The 13,369-nt window shown below is 49.2% G+C and overlaps 1 protein-coding gene across 2 annotated transcripts in view; it reads right to left on the bottom strand.

Annotated features, from left to right (window-relative positions):
• Positions 1-600: 600 nt before the first annotated feature.
• Positions 601-13,369, bottom strand: part of LOC144114923 (uncharacterized) — a 134,112-nt gene continuing 121,343 nt past the window's right edge. The window contains exon 4 of one of the 2 annotated variants that reach the window (XM_077648953.1): positions 601-2,530. In XM_077648953.1, the coding sequence (XP_077505079.1) occupies positions 2,329-2,530 (202 nt within the window). In that variant the 3' untranslated portion in view covers positions 601-2,328. The remainder of the gene's footprint in view (positions 2,531-13,369) is intronic. The other variant, XM_077648954.1, reaches the window with a different exon arrangement.

The following is a 13,369-nucleotide window of genomic DNA, read 5'->3' on the forward strand; positions in this document are numbered from 1 at the left end:
AACTGCAGCACACACTTGCGCTGTGCACTGCACATCGTCGTCTTCATCAGCTTCCATCTGCGGCGTGAACAGATCAGATTAGTGAAACCTCGATCATAGCTGAACCAGAGTCTAATATCGTCGCCAGACGTGCCGCCGACCCAACAAAGGAAAACCATGAGCCAACCAGGCTTAACACATGCTTTCGCACCTCTACTCGGCTAAACTACGTTGAAACTTCACCGTTTAAGAATTCTACAGAATTAAATAATTCGAATCTATTAAAACTGTAGATAAAGCAAACCAAGGTTTTTTTTTTTTTTTGCGTTAGCATGCAAAATGATGGCGTAATTGCCAGTTAATGTGCACGCTTCTCCTCAGAGCGCCGAATAAGTGCGGAGAAGCTTGGTGCAGACGTCATGGGCGGTGACAGTTCAAATTTCAGCAGCCTTTGCCCGCGCCCTGCTGTATGTCATCTGATGCCGTCAAAGAACACTATACGGGAATTTCCTTCGGAGATTCTTTTGTTCATTCAAGCCAAGTGTTTCTGCGTTTAAAATGGACCACCACCGTAGATAACATCATTGTGCCGGATCCCTTTACTACGGCACGTCTTACATGTCATAGTGTTGCTTTGGCAAGCGCAAATCTATCAGCCAATCAATGGTCACTGTTCTGACATGCGCAGATTTATTTATCTGCCAATCAATGGGCGAGCGGTGACAGGATGTTATAGTTAGTCGTTCGCACTAATTACCAACTGCTGTCCTTGGGTTTCCACGAAAATGTGGCACGGTTATGGTGCCCTTGGAGCTTCATTCTCGGCAACAGTCACACAGCACGATGCATCTAATATAAACTGGAACTATAGGCTGGGCAGGCACATTCAAGTGAGGTTCGCCACTAGCTGAAGCAGAAAGGCAGAAAAGAGAACCGCGACGCAATCAGTAAGCTACCAGTTATTTTTTAAGCCTCAAGGCAGCTTGCTTCGAACCTGATTGCATCGAGCGAAGGAGTGGAAGCTTACTTCACAGCCCATTTGGGCCCAAGTTTGGGCAGTGTCGGCTAATTGTCAGAGAGAGCAATCATGTCAAGCACAGTCACATGTCCGAACAGGAGCTTGCTACTCACGTGTAAACATTTGGGATCGAAGTTTTCGTGTTCCTCCTGTAAAATAATTTTTTTTAAGAGGGCTTCCATCGCTGAACCTGGATGCAGTCGCGTATTTTTTTTTTCACACTTCCAGCACTTCAGTGAGCGGTTGCGTTTTGCTTACGTACCTTTTTGACGAACAGGGCTAAGTGTAGACGACGAACAAATATGTCCCATATGCACGCTGAATACATGCAATATATGAATATGTATGAGTACCTGTATGCACGCTGACCTATACACAAGCTCACACAGACAAAAAAATGCAATGTAAGCACATCTCTTACACACAGATCGCCATCGCTGTTGCCAGGATCCTGGTAACAGCGACATCGATCGTGGAGCTCGGCTGCTGGCTCGTCTGTTACAATGTTTATTCCGGTACAGGGATGAGAATTGAGGCACCAAACTTCCAAACAATAGCACAAAAAGGGAAGCATCAGCGGGACCCTTGACACAGCTTTTTAAATACGTAGCTCGAATCTGCCGGACGCACACAACACAAGCGCGCATCTCTTAAAACTGCTCCTTTCAACCGTTATCGATCGGTGAGCGCTATGCAGAATCCCGGCTCAGTTAGGCGGAGAAAAAAAAAAAGGTGTGGATGGAAACGCAGAAAAGTAGAACAACCGTCGGTGCAATTTTTTTACTGCGTGCCTGGTTTTCACGCACCTCTCCTGTATTTGTTGAGCGACTTGTTTCGCTACCTTTAAGAGACCGCGGGCGTGAGAAAATTACGCGCTTCAACGAAATGGTTGCTCCACTGCCACGTAGACGTCACTCAGCGTCTCCTCGTATTTTCGACAACCTCGCACGCGCCAACCTCAAACATCGAAGAGGCGTCCTGCCTCTCACCCAGGAACGCTGCGATTGGGATCCACAGCTCGCTCCTTTCACTCATCTACGCACAGCGTGCATACGCTTCGCGACAAGAAAGGTGCACGAAAGGCGAAAAAAACAAAAAAAAACATGGAAAGTTATCCGCGAGCTTGTCGCTTGGAGGCTCGTAAATTTGGCGAGACGCAGGCAGGGAACAATGCACCCGGTGGGTACGCGATGCGGCCGAGACCAGCGTCGTAGCCGCAGGGGGCTACACTGCCATGGCTGCCTCGTGGGCCGGCAGCCGTCGTGGGTGTCCTTCGCGCGCCGCGAACGCGCTGCCACTGCAGTCCATCGTGGGCGGCGAGGCGCGGCCCCTCACACCTTGCTGGGGTAGTAGTAGGTGCGCACGTAGCACACGCAGGCCGCGGGGAAGGCGAACTTGGTGGGCTTGGGCTCGACGCGGTTGTCCTCAGTGAAGAGCGCCACCAGCACCCGGTTCACGTACTTGGTGGCGCAGCGGGTCGAGTGGCCGGCCGGCAGCATGTCGTGGATCCGGTCGCAGGTGCCGCCTTCATTCCTGCGAGGCGCCAAGACCCGGTCGAACTCCAAGCAGAGGAAAGAGGCACAAACAGGTGCGGACAGAGGTGAACGGAACACGCTGCTCCGCTTTAAGCTCGTCCTGACAAGAATATCCTAAAGCTAGCAGGATTAGAAAGCTATAGCGTGGCCCGCTACATTTTGTTCGCACCTGCTGGCCATGCTGTGAAAGACGTACAAGGCAATCGCACGCGGACGGAAAATTAGAGGAGAGGGATTTCATGAAACTTGGAAGCGAGAGCACAGCGTCGCTGGCGGGAATCCTCTCACGTTCGCTGCCTTGTCTGGGCACGCCATCTAGTCCGTCATCGTGAGTGGCCAGCCCTCGTTTGGCGGCCAGTTACGCAGCGCCTTACCTTTGGAAATCTGGAGCCAGACTCAGAATTTTCAAGTGTGAGAGCACTAGTTCACTAGCAAGGCTGAAAAACCCGAGGTATGTGTGAAGCCTCAACCTTTCAACTTTGATGGAGCGCCAGCAGCGGAGGCCTTGTGCAGCTGCTCCGTCAACGCATGGAACCAGCACATCCCCCCTCGCTCAATTCCCCGCGCACGGCTGCCGATAGCGGCTGACGATAAGATCTTGCATGCGGTTGCCTGTGAGGCGGTGTTGCCTCAAGTGCTTTCGCACGTCCTACTCGGTTTAACTATACGTTAAAACCCTACCATTTTTTTTCCGTAAGAGCGCTTTGTGATTGGCTCGTAGCAAGCGACAGAGCGAGAGACACGGCAGTCCAGTCATGACAGCGAACGAGACGGTGTCAGCCAGTATGTGTCGCATTTACAAGAAATTATGCAAACCAGCCTTCAGATTCACACAATTCTCTAAAATGTGCTACATGATTGGCGGGCTCTGGCCAACAGCAGTAACGAACGTCAAAGCAGCCGGTCAAGAAAAACAACACTTTGGTTAGGGGCGTTTTGTGAACATCACCCCTCGCCCCATATTTCCATAGCAGTTCGTAAGCCTGTGAAAATAAAATCGCTCCGAAACTGACTTAGCGCGAAATCTATCCCCTCGCTCAGTTGGCCAGGCCGAAGTCCAACAACGATGATCACCTCTGTTATCGTCCAATTACCTGCAGTGGCTACCCAAAGCACGGGCGTCGAACATCTAAGCGAACTCTGATCCAGGCTCGAAGAAACGAACTCTCTGTCTCTGCAGAACGTGGTGGTGACGTGGAAGCCACAGCGCAATTTTGCGAATCAGAGCTCGGATTCTCTAAACTGCGCCCTCGAAAGCGGATTGTGAGGAAACCCTGTTATCACGCGCTGGGCCTGCTGTTCTTGCGGGCGAACAAACAGATTTGAGCATTCTGCCCCTCGTTTGACACCAGCTATGGCCTCTACAATGCTGCCAGCGTCTAAAGCTAGGATGCCAAAGTATACAGCCTGTGCCAGCATGTTAGTTTTTAATGCGATACCGTTTAGGTTGCCGTTTTGCAAAAACCACCCGGTTTATCCCTAAAGAAATTGCCAATTGGTCGAGATGGTCGCGATGTAATCAGCACCGCCAAATTTAAAAATCTGAGGACTAGAATGTTCGGGTACCTTGCATTGGATTATCATATGGGATCATACTAAACCCACAAACTCTTCCACCTTAATCCAACTATTAATACCCAATAATCCACCCTAACCCAGACGCTAATCCCCAATAATGCACCTTATACACCCACTAATTCCCACTAAATCACCTTAATTCATTTTCTGGGGCGGGCTTCCAAAATTTAAGGGGGGGGGAACCATGAAATTCTATCACATTTTCTTCTTTAAGGCTGTAGTTAAGTACGCCTGAAGTTCTTTATTCATTCTTTTTTTACACGATGAAATAACGGCTTTTAGCGCTGACAATGTTTCCTTCAGAAAAGCAAGGTTCCGGGCTAGTTGGTAATGCATTTAAAAGGAAGAAATGGCGCTGTGAAACACGAACACATGAAGATACGACACACGTCCGTCTTTCATCACGCTGTTTCTTCCTTTTAAAGTTTCCTTTTCGGCTGCAACTGTGGGTGGACCTCGAAAACAAGGCCTTTTCCGCTCGTATCGGCAAACGAATACTGGAAACGAAAAGAAAGGCTGTTTTACCCTGCCTACAGTTATAATCGCAGTCGGCACTGAAACGGCTCACCCGCTTTCAGGTACTGGAATGCTAAACTAAATAATCTAAATCGTTAAGATGGGGTTTGAAGTTCCGTATATGTGTTCAAACGCCAAATTAGCAGAAAGACAGTGGTTAAGAAACGTTCCGACATCATACAGCAGCCCGTTCAGCCGTGAAATGCGACAGCCCATTAGAAAACAGATTATTTTTCGTTTTTCACTCGAGATCGCCAGAAAAAAAAAATGAATGGAGACATATTCGCACGCCTCATTAACGCTTACAGCGTTGCTGTTTCACTTCGGGTTGTTTTTTTATCCGTGAGCAACGACGTGTGCATTGCTCAGACTCACGCGCACGTGCGAAGGGGAAAAAATGTCGCACCTGGACATTTCCGCGCTAAAAATAAAACACGACGAAGCGACCTCAAGTAAGGCCTCATTACCCGCATCGTAAAAGCCTTCTGACTCATGCGCTGCAAGCGGTGCGGAACCAGTACATATTTTCGTTATTCCGAGATGCGCACTAGAGCTACAGCAAAAGAAACCGCGACTATTAAAAGCACTCACACACCACAATATGGCTGTTGGCCTTTCAGATATTGCCTCTGGCTGCGAGCAACCCCATTACTGTTGGCTCACGCATGTCGGAAACTTGGCTCATCTGAACAAACTCGTCAGCTTAATGACGCCGCTAATGCTGCGAAAGTTACAAAGTGTGAACAGTGTGTGTATTACGCGGGCTCTGCATGACAAATGGGCTCTTCACCGCATGGAGCAGACTGCGTTCTACATGGGGTTGGGGCAAATGTGCTGTTCATCGAATGATGAAGAGCGCCTGTGATCTCAGTTGTTCGTCAGTCGAGCCTATATGTGGGTCGATGAATCGCTCCAACATGGATCGGAATCGTTCGAGTAAAAGTGATGCGTGAAAAATAATTCAAAACAAGAGGACAGACGTTCATCAGAAGCAGATACTACCCGCATGAAGGTTACTTCACAAAGAAAGAAGACACTGTCAGAGACTCGCCCACCGACCACAGGAAAACGTAGTAAGTTATTGCGTACAGACGCAAACTATGATCACAACGTTCGACAAAGTACCTCACCGGTAATTGCCTCTAGGTCAAGACCACACTCATATATGGGTACGTACTCAGGCGCTGTGACCTGGAGTTATGGATGTCCAAGCCGTCGCTATAAACGCGTCGTCGAACACGGCAACATCCGAGACATCGTCGTTATATGCAAGAGCTCTCAAAGGACCGTGCAAAGTTTCTTGATCCACGCATTCATTTCTCATTTGAATTGCACTAAAGTATTGTCAGGTAATCTGGAGGGTACCGCGGAACTGAAAATCAGACCGGTCAGCAAGCTCGACGGGATCATGGGCTCTCGTACCCTTTGGCATAAAACATGCGGCTGATTGATACGAGCACCGAGGATAAATACACGTTGAACATACTGTCAGCGTTAAATGAAACGGCAACATTAAAGGAACTGTACTTTAGTTGAAGGAGTCTGAATACTGGCGCACTTGAATTCTTTCCATGGCGTGAAAGCGTTAACAGAACTTTCCTCTTCTTTCCCCAGCAGCTTATAATTTTTGTATTCAAGTTAAAGTTACTTTGTTTGCGTTCCACCTCACGCAGATAGGACGTTAGAGGCAGAACTACGCTGAAAAAAGAAAAAAAAATTCTCTACAATCATTTACACCAACGCAAGAAAGAGGATCATTTGCGCGCGTCGGCACCGATTCATGGGCGTGGATCCTAGAGGCCAGGCTACACCGCAATTCACTTAAAGTGGCTCTGGAACTCCTCCTGAGGGGAGCAGATGAACTCGATTAGTCACTACATTCTCTGGTAATGAGCAACCGAGACAAATAATGCACTTCTACACGCAACAGAGAACCGACTATCGCGCGGGAAAGTTGGCGAGTCCTTTCCGGCGACTTTTTCAGGCTCGCGCCCTCCTCCGTCGCACGGTCCTTCGCAATTCTGTTCAGAGATGGTTGCCGGTCAGAGTCTTTCAGGCGTCAGGCAGCTACCATGGCCGCGGCCAGTCAGCAACGAGACTCCGGCGGATCAGGAAGCTCCGCCCCTCGAGGAATTCTCGCGCGCGTCGGCGGTAGGGTCGGAGGATAACAGCGATCCTTTGAAGGTGCAAAAAGCGGCGAGAGGAGAGGGAAAAGCGCAAAGACGCTGAAATTCAAATTCTTACCACAGGCAACTCAGCTTCTACAAAACGCATAAAAAAAATTCTCGCTGGAGGGTACTTGTGAAGCCGGCGTCCGTTAATATGCCAGGAATACCGCACCTTTACTGAGTGACTCTTTCAGTGCCTCTTTAGAAACGATAATCACGGAGTCTTTCTGGTGCATATAGACGTCACGAATTAGGATCTAGTGGAGGGAAAATTTTCAAACGCAATCCTCTCAGCAATAAATGCGTCATCTGCTGCTGAAAAAAACAGCAACATACTCAGAAGGAACCACTGATTTTTTTTTTACTAAGCCACAAAACTCTATCCTTGAAACCGGGTGGAGTGGGACTTTCATTATTGGCACTTGGAGCCAACCTTACGAGCACTAGTAGTCCAGCACGCCCACCAAGAACGCGGTGACGGGGCGTTTTTAACCCGTTCATTAGTGCACTCTTGGTCTTAAAATTTTTCAGCACTTGGAGGAAACCACACTCGGCGCCAGTAAATCACATTCCGATTACTCGGCGCTTTCGAACGGCGCGTGGTTGGCAGGAACTTCCGCTACCGTTCCGGCCGGACCATCAGCCGGTCCATGACGACTGCCGATGGGGCAGGCAACTGCCAGCCAACAAGCGTTCATATGAGCGAAGCGTTTCGATATTTAGGCTCCTGGTTCGTGGGCACCAGCTGTACGTGGCAGTGTAGAGTTGTACGTTACGAAGCTTTTCTCCTTCTCTAAAACGAGGATGCATCATTTTTCACTTAAACAGAAGCCACCCCGTCATATCGACCTCTGTCATTCACGCCAGTTTCAACCCCTGCCCTCAAGCCTCGCGAGCCGCGGCAGTGGGGAGAGCGCGGGAACAGTCCTTGTCTGGCGTGTCGCAGGCAAGAGACAGACACATCGGACAGCAGGCAGACAGGAGCACACAACGGACACAAAACCGAGAGAATCAAGCACAGCGCGCAATTCAGACGAAATATCAATGTTTCTGAGTCAAGTTCACGGATACTGGGACCGTATTATATAAGCTGTCCAGCCAATGGCAGCCAGTGATCAGGTCCGGTTGCCTGCTGTTGACAGAGCGCTGCGATGAACCTCACCGTCGGCTGCACATTGGATCCACTTTCAGCCAATGGTAAGGTCCGGTCGCCAACCACTCAATGGCCGGGTCGCTTGCCACAGGCGCTTGAAAGCCGCGGGTATATCTGACTGATCATTGACAGAGGACCTAACGGACGCGAAATGGACAGCGGAAAATGGGCGCAACTTATAGGATACGGCCCCTGCTCAGGGGTAAATGCTTCTACCTGAACTTCCTTCCTTGCAAAAAGAAAAAGAAAAACGCAAATGTATTTTTCAAACGTAAAAATTGAAAGGCACCCGCACCGTGCAATTGCGGTTGATTCTGCAAGACAAGAGGACTGCTGTGATCCAAGGGAGGGTTGCAGAGACGGCGTGTAAGCAGGATCCTTCATTTGCGGATTTTACTTTTTTCCGTAATTCGGGCAGTGAAAATACGGCGTCAATTTTTGAACTCAAACTCGGATACAATTCCGGTTATTCAGCTAAAAGCTAAAAAAATCCGGGTTTTCCTTTCGTGTCATTTGTTACAGCAAAATGGAGTTTACAATTGGCGCTAGTTTTTGTGCGGGACATAAAATGGTGTACTTTTTGCTCATTGTTTTTACAAGAGATGTGGAAATAGAAGGTATAGTAAATAACTGTTCATGAAGTCCGTTATTTCATCTTTATTTTTTTACCATCCCCATGTACAGTGCTTCCGTTTCCACGAATTCCTGCCAGCCTTCGTTCGTAGACAGCGAAAAAAAAAATCAACATGCCACAGAGCATTCTAAACGCACAAGGGCCTTGGAGCAGGGTGTCGTTCGTGAGGGTAGCGCATGATGGAATGATGCCAATAAGACGTCTGGTCCGTAACCGTTGTTTTGGAGTCTCACTTGTAGAAAATAATTTTCGAACTCATCTTCCGATTAAGCCACATGATGAATAACAAGCGTCAAAAGAGGCTTACAGTCATCAGTTAACGGAAAACACTCCTCCATAATGAACATAAGACATCCGCTAATTTCCGTGCAGCGCGCTCAGATTTCTGCACTGGAAAACTACTTTTCCTAGGAGGCGCATTTTCGCGTACAAGTCAGATATAGCCCGCTATTTAAGAAATCGTTTTGGGGCACATGAAAAGGAAGGGCCCTCTGTAAGCTGAGTTCTCGCCGTAGTCACCGTGTGGTTCCCTTTCATTTGGACAGAGACTGTTCAGCGCCCTGAGATTTTTCTGATAAGGATTCGACGCAAATTTGCGCTCACCTTCTGATTCTGCGCCCAGCTATGGAGGTGACCGAGTTAAGCCGAACACGAGGCTTCAGTGTGTGGACACAGCCAGTGAGGATGAGGCGGTACAAAATGAGGCGTTGGCAGGTGCGAGTGTTCCGACCGAATTCTTCGCTCAGCGAGCAGCAGAAAGCGCTGTAACGTGGTCGCTATACTAGGCCGATTGCGAAGCCATGTGGGCGCCTTGCGCGTGACGTACCAACAATCGAGGCGCCGTGGAAAAGAACGCCCGGCTTGTTTTGCAGTTCACGTTCTTCCGCGCAGCTATTGCAATGCCTGGGGCTATGAAAACAGCTACGACCAGGCGTGCAGTCAGCAGCGTCCTTGTACGCTCTGTAGTGAGAGTTTGTCTTCAGGGGCAATGAAAAGTGTCAGAGGCACTTGCACAATACGTGTTCGCGAAGGCCTTTCGCCCGTGCCAGCCGGAGCTATTAACTTCCTCAAGGGCTGTAGGCAAATACTGATCTTGCGCAAGCGGGGACAGGCTGCATCCAGGCGTGGACGGTCGCCTGGGACCTCGGTTGTGGGGCCAGCCGGCGCTATGCACGGGGAGTTCGTCGCATGTGACTTTGCAGTGCCGAATGTTTACAAACGAAAGGGGGGTAGGGTCAAGGATCGCACTGCACCGTTGGGCAGGTGTCGGTTCCGCCACGTTGCGTCACGGCATAGCGCTGAGGCTTGTAAGTACGCCATATCGACGTTGGGGTTTGAGCGCACCTGGGTGCGTATTGACGCAGATCGCGGGCCAGTTTTGAATAGCTGGAAGCTCTCGCTGGTTGCGAGATTTTCAATACAATTGTTTGCGGTAGTCATAGTCGATAAAAGACCGAATAGCAGTTAATTATGCTGGCAGTAATCAGTAAAATTTTCCTGGTCACTATCGATGCGCGTAATGTCTGCTTCATAAAAATAATCGCTGCGGCGACGGAACTCACGTTTTGGCCATAGTTCTCAAACACTAACCCACATGTACTAAAGAAATATTGCTGGGCACGGTGTATTTTAGTAATAGTGGGAATAAGTTTTCCGAAAAAAAGCGAGGGATAAGGAAATCGAAGAGTCATCAGGGCGCGCTGGAACATCAAACAACCGTTTGCCCTTCGGAAGCCGACGTTCACCTCAATCTAATTTGAGCTAGGTGACAGTTAACACAGCCTGGCGGGAACACGCCTACGGGAACAATACATTCTCCCGCTTTCGTTGTCTTGAACGTACTGAGCATCCAACTTTCTCAAAAACGTGGGCCGATAATAGATCGATCGCGCCATGTCAAACGGTACGGCTTAATTCCTACATCACAGCGCTCCAAATAGATCCATCGCTCAGTTTTATTCTGACGGCTGTCCGGCCGCAGAAACCACGGAATTCCAGTTGCAGGCGGCCCATCGATCACGCTCACTCGGCGAAGCGAACGCACCTCTGCTGCTCCTTCATCCACGCGGCCACGATGAGCGAGTTGAGCTCGAACGCAAACTGGCCCCGCGAAACTCGCCGTTCCTTCGCCACCCCGAGCTCAGCCCAGACGACAACAAATCGAAATCGACGCGGTAGCCATCGTGGACTAGGTGCGAATGACGGGCCTCGCATCCATTCTTCCACCGGGATGATGAAATATCCCGTATTTCTGTCTCCCACTGCAGCGCAGTGATAACTATAGCGGAGCCTGGGCGTGAATACCAATATCGGCTGAGCGGCGCGCCTCGTATCAACGATTGTCTCAGGGGCCTAGCAGGCTACGCGCCTGGTCTCACTCTGCTCGATCCTAAATGCTCGGTGCAATGAAGCATGAGAGATTTAGGTTATGAATGCAGAAATAAAAGGTGAGGAGACCGAACTGTATATTTAAATATCACGGTGACGCTGTTCAAGAACGTGAAAAAAAAGACGAATAAGTAAGTGCCTGAGGTCATTAGCCACTGACTGCAACTCCTTTTGCGGAATGCCCAGCGCTCACCGCATTCGGTTAATGCTTACGGAAGCGTATTCAGTTGTGTCACTGCACGAGCAAAGAGAGAATTCCTCAATTCTGACGACGCACAGCCGGCTGTTCACGCGACTAACTCGGGATGATGTTCATCCTGGTGGCGTTAGCGATGCGGGGTCGGAGGAATGGGGCGCCTCGATTTAGAGCGGCACAGCAGAGGAGATAGGCATATACGGGCCGCGACGTGACGGCGCGAAATAGTAGAAATATAGATGTTCAGTTTGAGCAGACGCGACGCCGATATGTTTTGAACAGTGGCATCCAACGAAGTGCTCTGGGCTGTTCACTTCTCAGCTGGCGGTAGCAGATACGCTTGATAGGTGTCCCAGATTGCACAAGCGGGCTCATATTTTGTTAAAAATGAAAACATAAAGGCACGTTAGCTTATATACAAGCACCATACAGGCACCAGGTTGTTAGCCGAACCATCATGTAAAGCCCTTACTCAAAGGCCATTGAGGTATCTGTAATAAATAAATAAATAAATAAATAAATAAATAAATAAATAAATAAATAAATAAATAAATAAATAAATAAATAAATAAATAAATAAATAAATAAATAAATAAATAAATAAAATGTGGCCTCTTCTGCATCCTATAACACCTGCACCTGGTAGTTGTCTCTAAAGATTCTTGACACTAAAGCTCACTCCCCAGTTGGAGCATAGCTATATCGCACGTGAACGAGTTAAGAAAGCCCACGAGTGAGCTTCCCTGTACGGCAAAGTTTTTGTACGACGGTGGTGTGGCCTTTGTATCGCCTAGGCCGAGCATATGTGTTTGCGCTGTCTCCGGGCACGCCAGCCAGGCCACAGGCTGTCAACGCTGCGCTTAGTCCGCTTAATCTCCACCGCAAGGAGGCTGGAAAACTATAGTGTCCGCCTTCTCACGCAAAGCAGATTCTTTCGGTGACGAAGCGTGAAGCTGCATGGGCCTAGAAGGCCCTAGCACTGCATTTAATCACTTCCCCGGAATCAGGCCTCACCGCTATTCTACAGAAATTTCTGCCACGCGGGGAAGCTGACTTGAAGGTTTCGCAACTGGCAACAGTGCGGCTTCGAAACTAAGACTGCACGGGGAAGAACGCGACACATGCGCGACTCGCCTACAGGTTGCCAAATAGCGGCGCGCATTCAGGAAGAATGGTCAGCGATGTCCCATTCGGAGAATTTTCTATTTTTCAGGGAATTCGAGCGCTGGAATATGGCGAAAAGGGAATTTTTTTGGAGCTTCAGGGAGTTTTAAGAACCGGGACTGTTTCACTTTTTTTTAATTGCCAGAGTTTTCAAGCTGCTGACGGGAAAAAAAAGCCGAAAAAAGAATTTTTGAGTAACTGAGAGAATTTTCGGTTACGGCATAGAAAACCAGTGAGAATAGACAGTTTTAGCGTAGCTGGACAGTCGTACGGTAAATACGGCAACGTGTTGCCGTTGCTACCGTTACCGGGCTTGCCTACAGCCACATTCGCCGCACGGTAGCAGTTTCCGTAGTTGCCGCGTTCACCGTACGGTAGGGCTAAAACTCTCTAATGATTCGCTGGCTAGAGCACCACTCGATGTCAGTGTCGCGAGTGCCCGTTTTAATGAGGAACCTATTTGAGCCAACGACTTCGTTCAATAAGTCCTTGAGTCAATAGGTACAGCACAGGTTGGCCTGCCGTACGTCGCTCTTGAAATGTATCCTCAGAAATTGCAAAACCGATTCGCGTGCAGATCAGGGACCATTTCCGATCATAGTCGGCTAGATGTCAAGAATGAAGCAGTAAATGCCCATCAAAGGTGGTCCAACGGCGTTTACCGCTTATCATGAAATCGAGGCATTTGCCGCTTCGTTCACGAGTTATCCGGCTATAGTGCTGGTCCACCAGCAAACTAGAGAATCGAACAACCGGTTATTGTGTCCATCGTGCTCGCGAGAGCCGGCTGTGCAATTTCCTACTTCTCTAGTGAACAAGCAGGGGTCGGCAATATCGTCGCACTCAGCAAGGAAGCATGGGAGTGGTGCATATGCAGAACGCTGTCACGCAGCACTTGTGAAGCTGAGTGCGCGGATGACGCCAGCATTCACGGCAGGTGTTCGCACCGAAGCCGTAAGTTTTGGAACGTTGCTTTATGCGTCGATACAGCTGTCGACGACTGCCGTACACCTCTTGCGCTCACTTGCCAGTTACGTATT

The sequence above is a fragment of the Amblyomma americanum genome, chromosome 1 (genome assembly GCF_052857255.1).
Source record: "Amblyomma americanum isolate KBUSLIRL-KWMA chromosome 1, ASM5285725v1, whole genome shotgun sequence".
NCBI lineage: Eukaryota > Metazoa > Arthropoda > Arachnida > Ixodida > Ixodidae > Amblyomma > Amblyomma americanum.